Source organism: Thunnus thynnus, chromosome 20 (assembly GCF_963924715.1).
Source record: "Thunnus thynnus chromosome 20, fThuThy2.1, whole genome shotgun sequence".
In the NCBI taxonomy this organism is placed as follows: Eukaryota; Metazoa; Chordata; class Actinopteri; order Scombriformes; family Scombridae; genus Thunnus; species Thunnus thynnus.
This window is the reverse complement of record NC_089536.1, coordinates 12513050-12525775: the sequence shown is the minus strand read 5'-3', so window position 1 is coordinate 12525775 and position 12726 is coordinate 12513050. Positions and strand designations below refer to the sequence as shown.

Below are 12726 nucleotides of genomic sequence, written 5' to 3'. Positions count from 1 at the left end.
GTCCCCTCCCTCTTTCCACAAATTCATTATTTAGGAAATGGGAAGAGGAGAAAATTACTGATCAAAGACATACCAACTCTCTGACTTCTTCAAGCTGTTTGTCGACATTTAGAACCAGCTGTGTCTTCTCCTCTGAAAGGGAAAAAAACAGAAACATATTGATCAGCCGACAGAGGAACAGCGCTTCATGACAACAACCTAACTCCCCCGCAACGGGGGAAGAGAGGGGGAGAGAGAAAGAAAGAGACTGGGAGAAAACAACACACGAGGACACATTTGAAGATATATTTACACATTCTCTCCACACGACGAGCCAACATTTGATGTCTCTTAGTTATTGGCGTCTGTGAGGCCTTTGTTGGTTTCTGTTGAGGAGCAGTGAGACACCTCGTGCCAACTCAAAGGGAAGGGAGGTGTCAGCTTTGCTCACTTGCCAGAAGTATGAGTCCCACTCAAAATGACTAACGCACTGTTCTGCACCTCACCCTGTGGCTGCTCTTCCACATTACCCATTGAAACTCATTAGGACTTGCGTGAGTTCCAAAGGAGCATGTACACATGTGTGTGTCCAACCCCGTGTTAAACTACATTCTATTGTTATTTAAGGCAACAATGTTACCGCTTTAATTCCTGTACACATTAAACTGGTCTTTGTTCTGATATGAGCTCTTTGCCCTGAAAGTGAACCACATGGAGGTTAAAGGTTTGGTTTGGTTGTTTAGCGATCAAGCATCATTAAATGTTTAAACAGGACAAAATGTGTTTGACTACCTAATTTTTTGGTATAGACTAGTCTGTGGATTATTTTCTCGATTATAAAATGTCAAAAAAAAGGTGAAAAATATCGATCAGCGTTTCCCAAAGACTAAAATGTCTTGTTGTGTCAGAGCCAACAGTACACAACCCAAAAATATTCAGTTTACTATCAGAGGTCTAAAGATAGCACACAATATTCACATTTAAGAAGCTGGAAGAGAATTTTAGCTTTTTTTTCTTTTAAAAAATGGCTCAAAACAATTAATCAATTATCAAAATACTTGGTGATTAATTTTCTAATCAACTAATCGCAGCTCTAGTACAGTCACAGATTAATAACCAAGTTATTGTTAAAAATCCTGCACACTAATGGTAAACCTAGACACAAGCATGTACAGACTGTGCTTGACTGACATCTCAAACAACTCTCCTGTTGGTGCATCTGGGGATTTGGTGAAATGTGTTTATTATTAGTACATGAAGTGTGGTGACCTCACATAAATCCCAGGATACCTCTACCCACCTTCAAGCTGGTGGTCTAATTAGCTAAAATGATTGAAAACACCTGCGTTAATGTGCAAAGCCTTTAAAGACATGATGTATAGCCAGTAAAAATATCAAACTTTTACTGCTTACAGACTCTCAGGTGATGGAATTTGCTTTTTTTTTTTCCTCTGAATGATTTTCGTGTAAATTGAAATGTTTGAGATTTCTGACTGTTGGCCAGACAAAATGAGTCATTTTAATTTTAAGTCTTTTTTTAGACATCTATTTGAGTTTTTGGTAATGTGTGATTGCTTTCGTCATTATTTTCACATTGCAAAAGATGATGAAACAAATTAATTAAGAAAAATCTGTATATTCAAATAAATCTATATGGTTACTTGAAGCCTTACTACAGCTATAGAAAATTCTTGACTTTTTCTGTCTCAAAGTAGTGTTAACATCTTTATATCCATATCTACTGGCACAGTGACAGTAATTTAACAAGTAATAGTGTACATGTCTGGTTCTCAGGCCAAGATTGACAATACTTTAGCATTAATTGTGTCTCCATTTTATTCAGGAGTGTAGCTCTACACTACACTTAGAGGCTAAATCATCACATATTTTAGTATTCTGAAAAACTGAAATTAGTCTCATGCACAATAAGTAAAGATGAGGGCCTTCCTTTCTCCTCTCAACACTTCTTTTGCTAAAGTCTGGCAAAATGAAACGTGTATTATTATGTATTTTACACACACCTGAAACTAAGAATCTTAGAAGATAGTATAGGCCAAGAGGTGACTATTGTTGAAACAAGACAATACAATTTCAGCAGATAACAATGATCAATAGATAAAGGAATTGAAGAGCACTTAACGTCTTTAAAAGAAAGCCAAACTGTAAATCGTCTTTGAGAAGACACAATATTCTACTGTCAAAGCAGATTTGAAACAGGTAATCTAAGACAGAGGAGGACCAATCCCCATTTCCTTTCTCAAAAACACAGTCATTCAAAAAATCTTAAGTGTGATTAATTCAAATATTTATATTCTAAATGAATGTCATTTTAAATAGTAACCATGTAATCAAATACATCAAGAACCATGAGCAAATCTTTTCAATTCCCAAATCTGATAAATAATTAACAGCCTTTTAAATAATTTAAATGCAAAGTCAACAAAACTTCAAGCTCAAATCACAAGGCAATCTGTTGTGGGATTGCACCATTGTAAAAAAGCAAAGCAAATGGTCTTCATTTCTCAGGCACCGTGGGCCAACATTACATTTTGCGAGTCCTCAAATTCATTTTTAAAACCTGTGTCCAACCTCACCGACACAGTAAACAGCCAGAGGCGATTCACTGAAAGGTGAGATAGTGCTTTATTGCTCAAACTCAAGCCTGAGCTGGAGAGCTGTGAAATATGTAAGGATATTTACCAAGACTAAAACTTGCTGACGGACGGATGAGGAGTTTTGTTTACAGAGGTAAGGCAAATAAAGAAGAAATAGAGCTTTTTACTTTTTCAAAAATGTTCCATATTTGAGTTGCAATGACTGACAGGCAATCTCTTCCATGAACACTCAAAATATGGAGAAAAAAAAATGACATTCATGTTTCATGGAACAAGGTCTAACATTTCATTGTATTTTTATTCAAATATTCCTTGAACCTTAGGTTTTGAGGGGGATGGGAACAAATAAATATATAAACACACATTCATTTGACTCTAGCTTGAATGAAGACAGTCAAGGACATTTTTTCACACGCCCTGGCCATTATCAGCAATTGTGCACATGTGAAATAGAGTGATACAACAGCAGTGACAAAAGCCCTTTGTCTGGAGCTATATTAATGTGTTAAATAGAGGACTGTCAAACCACAGACAAAATTCAGCCACTTCAGGAAGAAGAGCCAGGGGGGACTTAAGAAAGGACACAAGAAAAAAACCTTAATGAGTAGGAAGGGAATTGAAATTCAACTGTAAACTATTCTGTTGGTGGCAGAAAACATTGAACAACTACTTATAGCTGTAATGGGTTTCCTGGCTTTGTAAATATTCATATGGGCTTACTCTAACACAGTCAACAGATGGCGAGATTAAGCAATGTGGAATTACTCTGTGGAATGGGCTGCCATGAACCTTCAAAGATGCCAATTCCAAACCAGAAATATTCAGTCAGGCAAGGTTTTGTGAGAGACAGTGTCCTTTGAAAAACCAATGAGCAAGTGTGAGCCCAGAGATAAATGTTCCAAGTTTAGGGGTTGGAAGCAGTTTTTAGCACTCAAAACTTAAACTACAAGTTTAAACTGTGAGTACTAGTAGTTGTGACTGCTTTGTGTTTTTGGATTTTGTAAGTCCTTTGTCTTCTGTTTGTGTTGTATTTATGCTTTGTATAGGATTGCTGATTTTTTGTTACATGGTAGTTTTGGTAGTGTATCTGCAGAGCACCATTGAAAATGAGAGCCTTACTCTCAATTGGTCTCCCCTGCTATGCCCTAAAGGCTATCTATCTATCTATCTACTTTCAAAGTTAATTTTAAAACCTCTACTTCCAACTCTGAACTATAACCAGGCCACTACTGGATTTTTTGCGGATTTTTTTTTTTTTTTTTTAGAGATACTGAGCAAAACATTTTACAGTTGAAAAACCAGAGTGGTTAGTGCTCTCTGGTTGACAAACTAATAGTGACACTGTTTCTAAAGCCGTTTTTAATGAACTCCAAACAATGTCCAGAGGATCAGGTTCGGACATTGTCTGGAGTTGCCCCTTGTAGCACACAACAGGATATTTTCTATGTCATACGCGTTCTCACCTACTGGAAATACTCTGTTTGGTTTCGGCGAGGGGTGGCGCCTGAGTAGAAAGTGCAGGAAGCAGGACGTGACACAAAAAGTACACTGCAGTTGGAATTTGACATTTTTAAGCTTTTCGTCAGAAATAAAATAGCTTTTATTTTATGAGAAATCACAGGAAGTCCTCTCTCCCATTAGCGCTACCTTCACAGTGAAGCGTTCAGGCCCAGTCAAAACAACGCAGCTTAGCTGGCCTGCTGCGTTTATCCAGCATCAGCCACATGTTAGAAACGTCATCAACACACCCCCTCATTCGCTGTGAATACTATGGAAAATGAGCTGCTGTATTCACACATAGGCTCAATCAGACATTACACAGACTTTGTACAAGAGGGCTGGCAGGGTAAAGTCCATTGAATGTCCAGTCCGACGGATTTGGGCATTTATTATTAGGCCTAAATGACTACAAATCTAGTTTAGCATTTCTATGTTGTAATTTCTTGTTACTTAGCAACGGACATATACACCGATACTAATATCTGCAATACAATAATATCGGCCTGGCCAATTTATCAGTCTTGCTCTACTGTGAATAGTATTCAGTGACATACAGTTTGTCAAATTTATGAGGTAGTAGGCATGGCAAAAACAGTGTTTGATCTGTGTAAATAAGGACAAGTCTTCACTCTGACAAGAACAAACAGGCTACTGTGCATAACTGAGTGATACTGGCACAATGATGGCTCAGTGATGATGTCTTTGTAGCAGGGAAAACTGCTTGTGAATGAGAGAATATAGTAGTGTCTGATGGTAAAAATATGCCATGAAAGCATAGTGAATGACCAGCATTAGTACCTAATCAAGTTGTAGGATAATAAGAACAACATTTTGATAAGACACAAGGTAAGATAAGTGCATTAGCTACATTAATGCATTAAATGGGGAAAGTTATTGTGTGCGGTCTGTAGCACAGCCATATTTCAGCCCACTTCAAAAAATATTTTGTGTACTGTAATTACAATACAGTAATATATTGTACAGAAAGGGGGGGGGGGTATTCTGAGCTCTAGAGCCTTTTTGTGCTGTGACAGATTTAAGCTTGTGCCACTTGGCTACCATTTGTGTACAAAAGCTCCTCATGGGTGTGCGTTCTATACGATCCTCTCACCCTGTATACAAAAGGCTGTGCTTACTGTCAGTACCGCCCGTTGATGTATTCAGACACAATGTTTTTTACTGTTCAGGACACCTGTCGTCATGTTGCAGGTTCCATTTAGATTGACTATCTCTTTTAATGTCTTTCACCACTGTATATGGACTGAAGAAATGTGATACACTTTAAAGAGTGGTGAGAGGTCACTGTCCTAAATAATTCACTAATTATAATTCATCCATTCAACCATACTGACTGAGATCAAAGCCACAGATATTATTATTTAGAGTGTAATGTGACCTTATCTCAATGATTGTTAGCACTGACTGCTTTGCTATCTCTTAGTAATCTCTTAGTATCTCTAGTAAGAATCATGTGTAGTGAGTCTTCATGTTTTGGTGAGCCGAAGACAATTTTTCACCCCGGTGGACAAAAAATATCTATTCTGTTCTATTCTTTTCTATTCTACACCTGACAGCCACTAAGAAAAATCATTCACAGTGTGAAAATGCCGTTTCAGAGCCTTTGCAAAGTAGCTGCCATGCTGTAGGCTATATCATATCATATATCATATCATGTTACTACAGACATTAAACTAGATGTATGAGTGAAATATATGCGAAGACGACAAGAGAATCCTCTATCCAAACAAATCCAATAAAAACAGATTATTGGTTTGGAACAACAAATATTGACTTGATTGAACAGATACTCCCATTTAAAAAAAACTGAATGCTCATTTGGCTTACATATATAGTTTGAAGAATGCCATCCCATCTGTCCATCTATTTTCTATACGTACTTACTAAATTTCACAGTTTGGGGAGTTTCGTTGGAGACTATATAAGCAGACAAGAAACTCAGAGCTGCTTTGTTGTCATGGTAATTCAAAACTTCTGTTACTCTCAGTGACTCGTTATTGTCTTAATATCTACTCTACTATACCAGTGAAAGTTCACTGCCTATACATTCATTTATATGATGTCAATATTTACTAACTCAGCATTAAAGTGGCAAGCTATCTCTCCTCTTAAAACTACCGTTCACAGATTTAGTAGCTTTAAAAATCACACATAACTCGACGAGTAACTGTTAACGTTAAAAAACAAAGCTAACCTAGTGTTAGAAAGGTTCACACTGGCTAAATCAGCGTCAGTCAAAAACACACTAGAGCTGTGTTTCACTATTTAATGCTTTACCAGAGAATAATATGATAAATTGATGGTAAAATGACACAAGCCCTTTAAGCTACCGTTAGCTAGCCTTCCCGGGGCTAATAATGCATTTAACTTACCTCCACTTAGTTTGGGAATTTTTCCAATTTTGTTTGTTATTTCTGCTGTAATGGTTCCAAAGTCCTGTTCGTATGCCTCAAAGTCTGAAGACATTTTGGAGTTTAAAACAGGTGGCTTTCTGCTTGACAAGTTAGCTCTGAAATAATAACAACAAGGCTAGAATGGAGTTCCTTCCTTGAGTCGCAGTGAAATGTGTTCGGCAAGGAACTAGACTTTGTTTAATTTTTCTTTTCCCGACACTGAAAATGGTTTAGCAAGTGGATAGAAAATATCAGTCACATTTTTTTTGCCAAACTTGAACACATAAATATTTTTTTCAAATTCATTGGTGGTTGAGTAACAACTCGTTCAGATTAAAGGGGGCAAGGGAGGTAATACTGTCTGAGATCATCATGAGAAAGGTTCCTGTCTTTCTACACAAGAAATTGAGAGAAAGAAAAAAAAAACAAGGAAGTGAGCAGGTTGGTAATTTAAAGTGACAGCTTTTTTCTTCCTTCACAAAAACCTCGGATATACATGTATCAACAAGCATTTGTTGCATTTTTAAGATGCTTTATTAACCGTGTTTCCTTTCTTTTGCACTAACGTTAGTCCAGCCCGATACGTATCTTGTCAAGCTGGCTAACAGGTGAGCTAACTAGCTAGCTTCTGTAGCCTCAGTGCTAAATCGTATAAAGATTGTTTTAGCAGAGGATATAATCACGTATCTAGTATTAATCTTTTAGCAGTGTAGTCGCACTTTTATGTGAATACAATTGACACTGCTTACGCTTGCATATAATTATACTCTGTGTTTTTTTTTCTTGATGCGAATTAGCTAGCTTTTGTATCAGAAGCTAATTAGTTGGGTTGCTATTGAAGAAAAGCGAAATCTGTGAGTGACATCTTTTACTGTCTACATTGATGTGTTACATGTTAATCACGTTTAATCTGCTTGCCTCGAAGCCACTTAGCTAATTGTTTAAGTAAGTTACCAACTATTACTCAAAGTTTATAATCTCCTGTGTTGCAAAATGAGAGAAAGGTGAGAAAATATAGCCTATTATATGCTGAAATTATATCCACCCAATTTCTGTGAGTGAGCATACAGTAAACAGAAGGAACAGCTCTCAGTATAATCTTAAATCCAGCCTCCGCAATGGCCGTAAAGTTGAATTAACAGCTCTCTTTAAGGGTCGTTGTATAAGATTGCATTAGTTTTAGCCAAGTGCACCGAATAAAGTGGCAATTGAGTGTACAAGCACTGAATTAGGTCCTGTTTTCTTTCTTTATTGAGTCAGAGCTGTAATTTGTCCTTTGTCATGTACTTGTTTATTCGTTTGTTTGTTTTTCTCTCATTCAGTCTTACTAAATGTTTAGTTTGATTTTCATTTTATTTATTTTATGCCTTTCAGTTGTGTGTGTGTGTGTGTTTTGTTCACTCAACAAAAGTGGTCACTAGATGGCAGTTATTGTATACAGTATATTAGGCTCACAGAAAAGGATCAGGTTCCACATTGTTTATCTTTAAACTGAAAAAAAGAAACCAGACATAACTACAGTAGTAGTTATGTCTGGTTGCGCATCCTGGCAGTAACTACTTAAAAAATGAGAATGAGCATCACAAGACTTTCGGCACTGTCAGCATTTCACATTTATACTTTTGTGTTATGAAATGTATCATTGCTGGTTCTGATTTTTTCAGTTTTCTGTCTCCTCTCTTAGATGGGGGATTTGAGTCTGTCACAAGGATAGTGTGCTCCCCAGAGTGGCCGGAGAGGATGCTGCTCTTTGCCAAGGCAAGGAACAATGGGACACAGAGAGCCCCAGTGACTCAAGACCAGGCCAGTCGCTGGATAGTCAGAAGAAGAGAGAAAATATGTGCATCGTCTGCACCGCTGACTTTTCAAGATAGCAGTGGCATATAGTAACACATTGAAGCTTAGTCAATACATTTCAGGAACTCAACCGCCAAAATATTGATACTGACCTTGTGAGGAAAAAATGAACTTCCTGTCAACCTTTGTGACATTTGAGAACCTCCATGAGGTTCGACGATTGTGCCACTGGGGTCCAGTCATCGCCCTGTCTGTCATTGCTATATGCTCCACCATGGCAATTCTGGACTCTATTATTTGGTACTGGCCGCTAGACACTACAGGAGGCAGCATTAACTTCCTCATGCTCATCAACTGGACTGTCCTCATCCTCTACAACTACTTTAATGCAATGTTTGTTGGACCTGGCTACATCCCTCTTGGCTGGAAACCAGTAAGGTTCCTCAATCAAATACAGGCTTGTGACATTTGTCATTTTTGTTGTGTGTTGTAGACAGTGTAAAGAACAATATAAAAGAACTGTGTCTGCACATTTCCCACAGAACAGTATAATGTAAAGGGAAACCTTTTATCATATCATCATAGGAAAAATGTTACATCAGATGTTTAACTTATTTGTTTATCCCCAAACAGGAGAATCAACATGACACCCAGTACCTACAGTACTGCAGAGTGTGCCAAGGGTACAAGGCGCCCAGATCCCATCACTGTCGCAAGTGTAACAGGTAGCTACATTTAAGAGCATGTTTTCTGTCACGGATGGACTGGTGACCTAAAAAAAAATAAAATGCATTCAGCTTAAGGGCTATAAAGATAATGTTAAAAAAAAAAAGAAAAGAAAATGCCTCAGAGGCCACTCAGCTAAACTAGAGCTGGCTCAGTGCTTTGTAATGCCTGGAGTGCACATAACTTCCACTCATGCAATGTGGCTTATGAAGTGCACATGGAAATTCTCCTCGGCACTGCACATGTAGTGCACAAGAATACGCAAACACACAGGGCCCTAATAAGCCTGTTCAGATAAACTATGCCTGTGATAATCTATTTTAGACACTCAAATTATCTGTGTTCTTATTTTGAAATGTTACTGTATGTCCTCCCAAACAACCAGTCAATCCCCCCCAGCACTCCTCCTCTCCTCTGCCTCCCATCCCCCAGGTGCGTGATGAAGATGGACCACCACTGCCCCTGGATCAACAACTGCTGCGGTCACCAGAACCACGCGTACTTCACCAGCTTCCTGCTGTTGGCTCCTCTGGGCTGCTCACACGCCGCCATCATCTTCATCATGACCATGTACACTCAGCTTTATGAAAGGGTCAGTAGTCTCCTCACCTCGCTTTACCACCTCAAGTAAGGTTGATGGTGTCTTTTGCGTGTAGTGCTGTAGATGGCCTATTACCACCAAAGTTTTCTTTAGGCAGAGAATCATCTTTCAGTTTATCAGATGACACTTCAGTTACTATTGTCAAGCTGTCTTCTTTTTTCTCACTGCAGATCTCATTTGGCTGGAGCACTGTGAAGATCGACATGAGTGCTGTGCGTCAATTCCAGCCCCTCATGCCTTTCAGTGTACCCGCTTTTGCTGCCACACTCTTCGCCTTAGGCTTGGCACTGGGCACCACGATTGCCGTTGGCATGCTTTTCTTCATACAGGTAAGTTTGCTTGTTTTTTTTCACAAGGTGTGCATTGGGTGTCATACTTTTACACAAGTTGTTGGCTACAGAATCTTATGTTTAAGCATTTGAGCGTAAGTCTTGCCAAGTCAGACTACATCTTATAAGCTCAGTTTTCACTAGAAAACAAAAGTAGTAGGAAGATATGTGGTGAAAATCTGACCAGTCAGCAGATTATGGGAGGGACATATTCAGTGATGTGTCTTGCTGTCTTTCAAAACTCCCGTACCTCATTATCAAATATTTAAACTAAGTTTATGAGATGTGAAAGGTTTATCCCGATTCATTTAGATTTACTTACATATATGTAACAAAGAAATTGTAAACACAGTACAGACGTGAAATTAAATGAGCAAAGGCGCTGAACATAGCACAAAAGACAAACAAAAAAAGCGATGCCACATATATGTGAGCAAATCAGATTCACAAAATAAAAATTCACAAACTGAAATGACAGCTGTCCCAAAAAATACTTGCTGACTTTTCCCAGGCCACAAAGAGTGAAGCAAAAGTGGCTTTGCAAGGCAATTTGAATATCTTAAATTCCAATAAACACTCTCTGTGTTTATTCAGGAGAAAACAATGAAGTGATAATAATGTTATTTACAAAAAACATAGAAAGTTTTTTCTGATAATAAAACATTGCGCTCTTTTCAGATGAAAGTCATCCTTCGAAACAAGACCTCGATCGAGTCCTGGATCGAGGAAAAGGTGAGAATGACTTTCACCCACTTGACCTTTTTTATATTTTGTGGTGGTTAGTCTAATTAAACATGGATGATTTTTTTTTTTTGTTACATTTAAGTGTAAATGTTCTTAGATCTAAATTTTATCACCAATATGCACAACTTCCCTTGTCACTTGTCAGCATAATATATGTTAAATTACTCCGTCCAATTCACTCGATCCCATGCAGATAAACTACTCTTCCATTTCTTTTCCAATAGGCCAAAGACAGAATACAGCACTACCAAACAGGGGAGGAGTTCGTCTTCCCCTATGACCTCGGCAGCCGCTGGCTCAACCTCAAGCAAGTTTTCACATGGTCAGGGACGCCCAAGGGTGATGGCATTGAGTGGCCAGTCCATCCCAAGTGTCACCAGTACACCTTAACTGTAAGTTCAGTTTGTTTGAGTGAGATAAAAGTCAGATATTTTTGTCCAACAATAGTGCATATAATTATGTTTTTCTTATTTAAACAGATTGAGCAACTGAAGCAGAAGGCTGATAAACGAGTGAGAAGTGTAAGTACCTGCCAAAATTGAACAGATTGTATTTACCAAAGAATATTCTAAAAACATGATTGTAATATTATATGTTCTGTATTTATGGTCATTTATGTTTATACTGGATTTTTTATATCAAATTAGAATAATGATCATTTGTAATTAGTATTTTTTTAAAGGGATGATAATAATGTTTTGTATATATGGTATCCATGGTGATTTATCAGTCACACAACCAATGAATTATATATAATGAAACTGGAAACAGCCTCATACCTCTTTTCCACTCAGTCACCACCCTTCTGAAGGCCCTGATGATGATAATAAGAAACCTTTGGTGAATAGAGTATGGTGTGCAGGAGAGGAGTTGTCCAACATGTTTTAATTGTGATGGCAGTGCAGTAGAATAACCAGATATCTTCTATGGCTCGGCCAGCAGGTCCAGTATCGGGCAGTGGAGGACTATAACGGAGCTTGCTGCCCTCTCAGCAAGGGTCTCCAAACCTTTTTCAGAACCCCCTGCACCGAGGAACCCAGGATCCCCCTCAACAAGGGAGATACCATCCTGGCCACCCGTGGCACCAAGTGAGTTGTCTTGGAGCTTGGTTGGTTATGTTTCCAATTAGGGATTTGGTGGGAATCGATGAGGAATGAGCTAAATTGTGTTATTTTTATGACTAAAAGCTTCTAAACATTGTTTTTTTTTTCTCTTTAGATGGTGGATGTATGGAGACAAAGTTTTGATCGAGGAGCAAATGAGAGGTAAAAATGAAAATGACAGGAAATACAGATGCTTTTTCGTGGTTTGAACCAATGTGTAACAGTGTCCTTTCTCTGTTCTGGCTTTTAGCGGGAGAGCGCATAAGGGGATGGTTTCCAAGGCGATGTGTGGAGAAGTGCCATTATGACACAGCTGCCAGTGATAGCACCAGCGATAAGAAAGTAAATTAATGTATTTTCAACAGGCTTTATGTAGAGCAGGGGAGTAAAACTGAACAAAAGGTGTCTGTACATGTTCGTAAACGCACATACACTAAAGATGTCATGCCTGATGCTGCAGGCTCACTATCAAGAATTTCATTCTTTGATTAAAATTTCTCACGCATTTCAATTTTTTAAGGCAACATAGGTCATTAAATCTCACTAAGCACTTTGCTGTCAAACCATATTACAGTCCTCACCTCATCGTTCATGAGAAGGACTGGTCCCATAGGTTCAGTTTGACCCCTCTGACCAAAAGTGAAACCCAGCAAGAGTCTTAATTTTCAAGAATGGCCACCAGGCTTTTGTGTGACTTCATTGTGACTACATGACTTTTTACTTGAATCCGTTGTTTTTACTTGTGTTGATGTCCTTTTTTGCTAATTATGCAATGCCTCTGCCCAGCTAACCCCAGGGCTTCGTCATGCAACTCTTTCTACAGTACGGAGATAACAGTTAATTTCTTTTTATTATTTTTGTAAAAACAAATTGTTGGCCTCAAAGTATAAATGGAAAATTAAAAAAAATCTTCTGCAAGAA

General features: G+C 38.2%; 2 protein-coding genes across 7 annotated transcripts in view; one reads left to right on the top strand and one right to left on the bottom strand.

The window, feature by feature from the left end:
• Window positions 1-6670, bottom strand: part of vti1a (vesicle transport through interaction with t-SNAREs 1A) — a 122977-nt gene extending 116307 nt beyond the window's left edge. For 2 of the 3 annotated variants that reach the window (XM_067575560.1, XM_067575558.1), the window contains exons 1-2: window positions 6485-6666; window positions 74-132 (exon numbers count right to left, since the gene is read on the bottom strand). In XM_067575560.1, coding sequence (XP_067431661.1) covers window positions 74-132; window positions 6485-6578 — 153 coding nt within the window. In that variant the 5' untranslated portion in view covers window positions 6579-6666. Of the gene's footprint in view, window positions 1-73; window positions 133-6484 lie in introns of all 3 variants that reach the window. The other variant, XM_067575559.1, reaches the window with a different exon arrangement.
• Window positions 6671-6821: 151 nt separating this feature from the next.
• On the top strand, window positions 6822-12726 carry zdhhc6 (zinc finger DHHC-type palmitoyltransferase 6). Of its 4 annotated transcripts, none has more exons than XM_067575557.1 (11): window positions 6822-6946; window positions 8190-8735; window positions 8936-9027; window positions 9461-9620; window positions 9800-9958; window positions 10637-10690; window positions 10927-11094; window positions 11182-11223; window positions 11645-11790; window positions 11921-11967; window positions 12056-12726. In XM_067575557.1, exons 2-11 carry the CDS (start codon window positions 8469-8471, stop codon window positions 12154-12156), a joined length of 1236 nt encoding a protein of 411 aa, XP_067431658.1. In that variant the 5' UTR covers window positions 6822-6946; window positions 8190-8468; the 3' UTR covers window positions 12157-12726. The 4 variants fall into 4 exon arrangements, with proteins under 4 accessions (XP_067431658.1, XP_067431655.1, XP_067431656.1 ...); XM_067575554.1 differs by having other exon boundaries at window positions 6823-6946; window positions 11642-11790; XM_067575555.1 differs by lacking the exon at window positions 6822-6946 and adding an exon at window positions 6953-7113 and having other exon boundaries at window positions 11642-11790.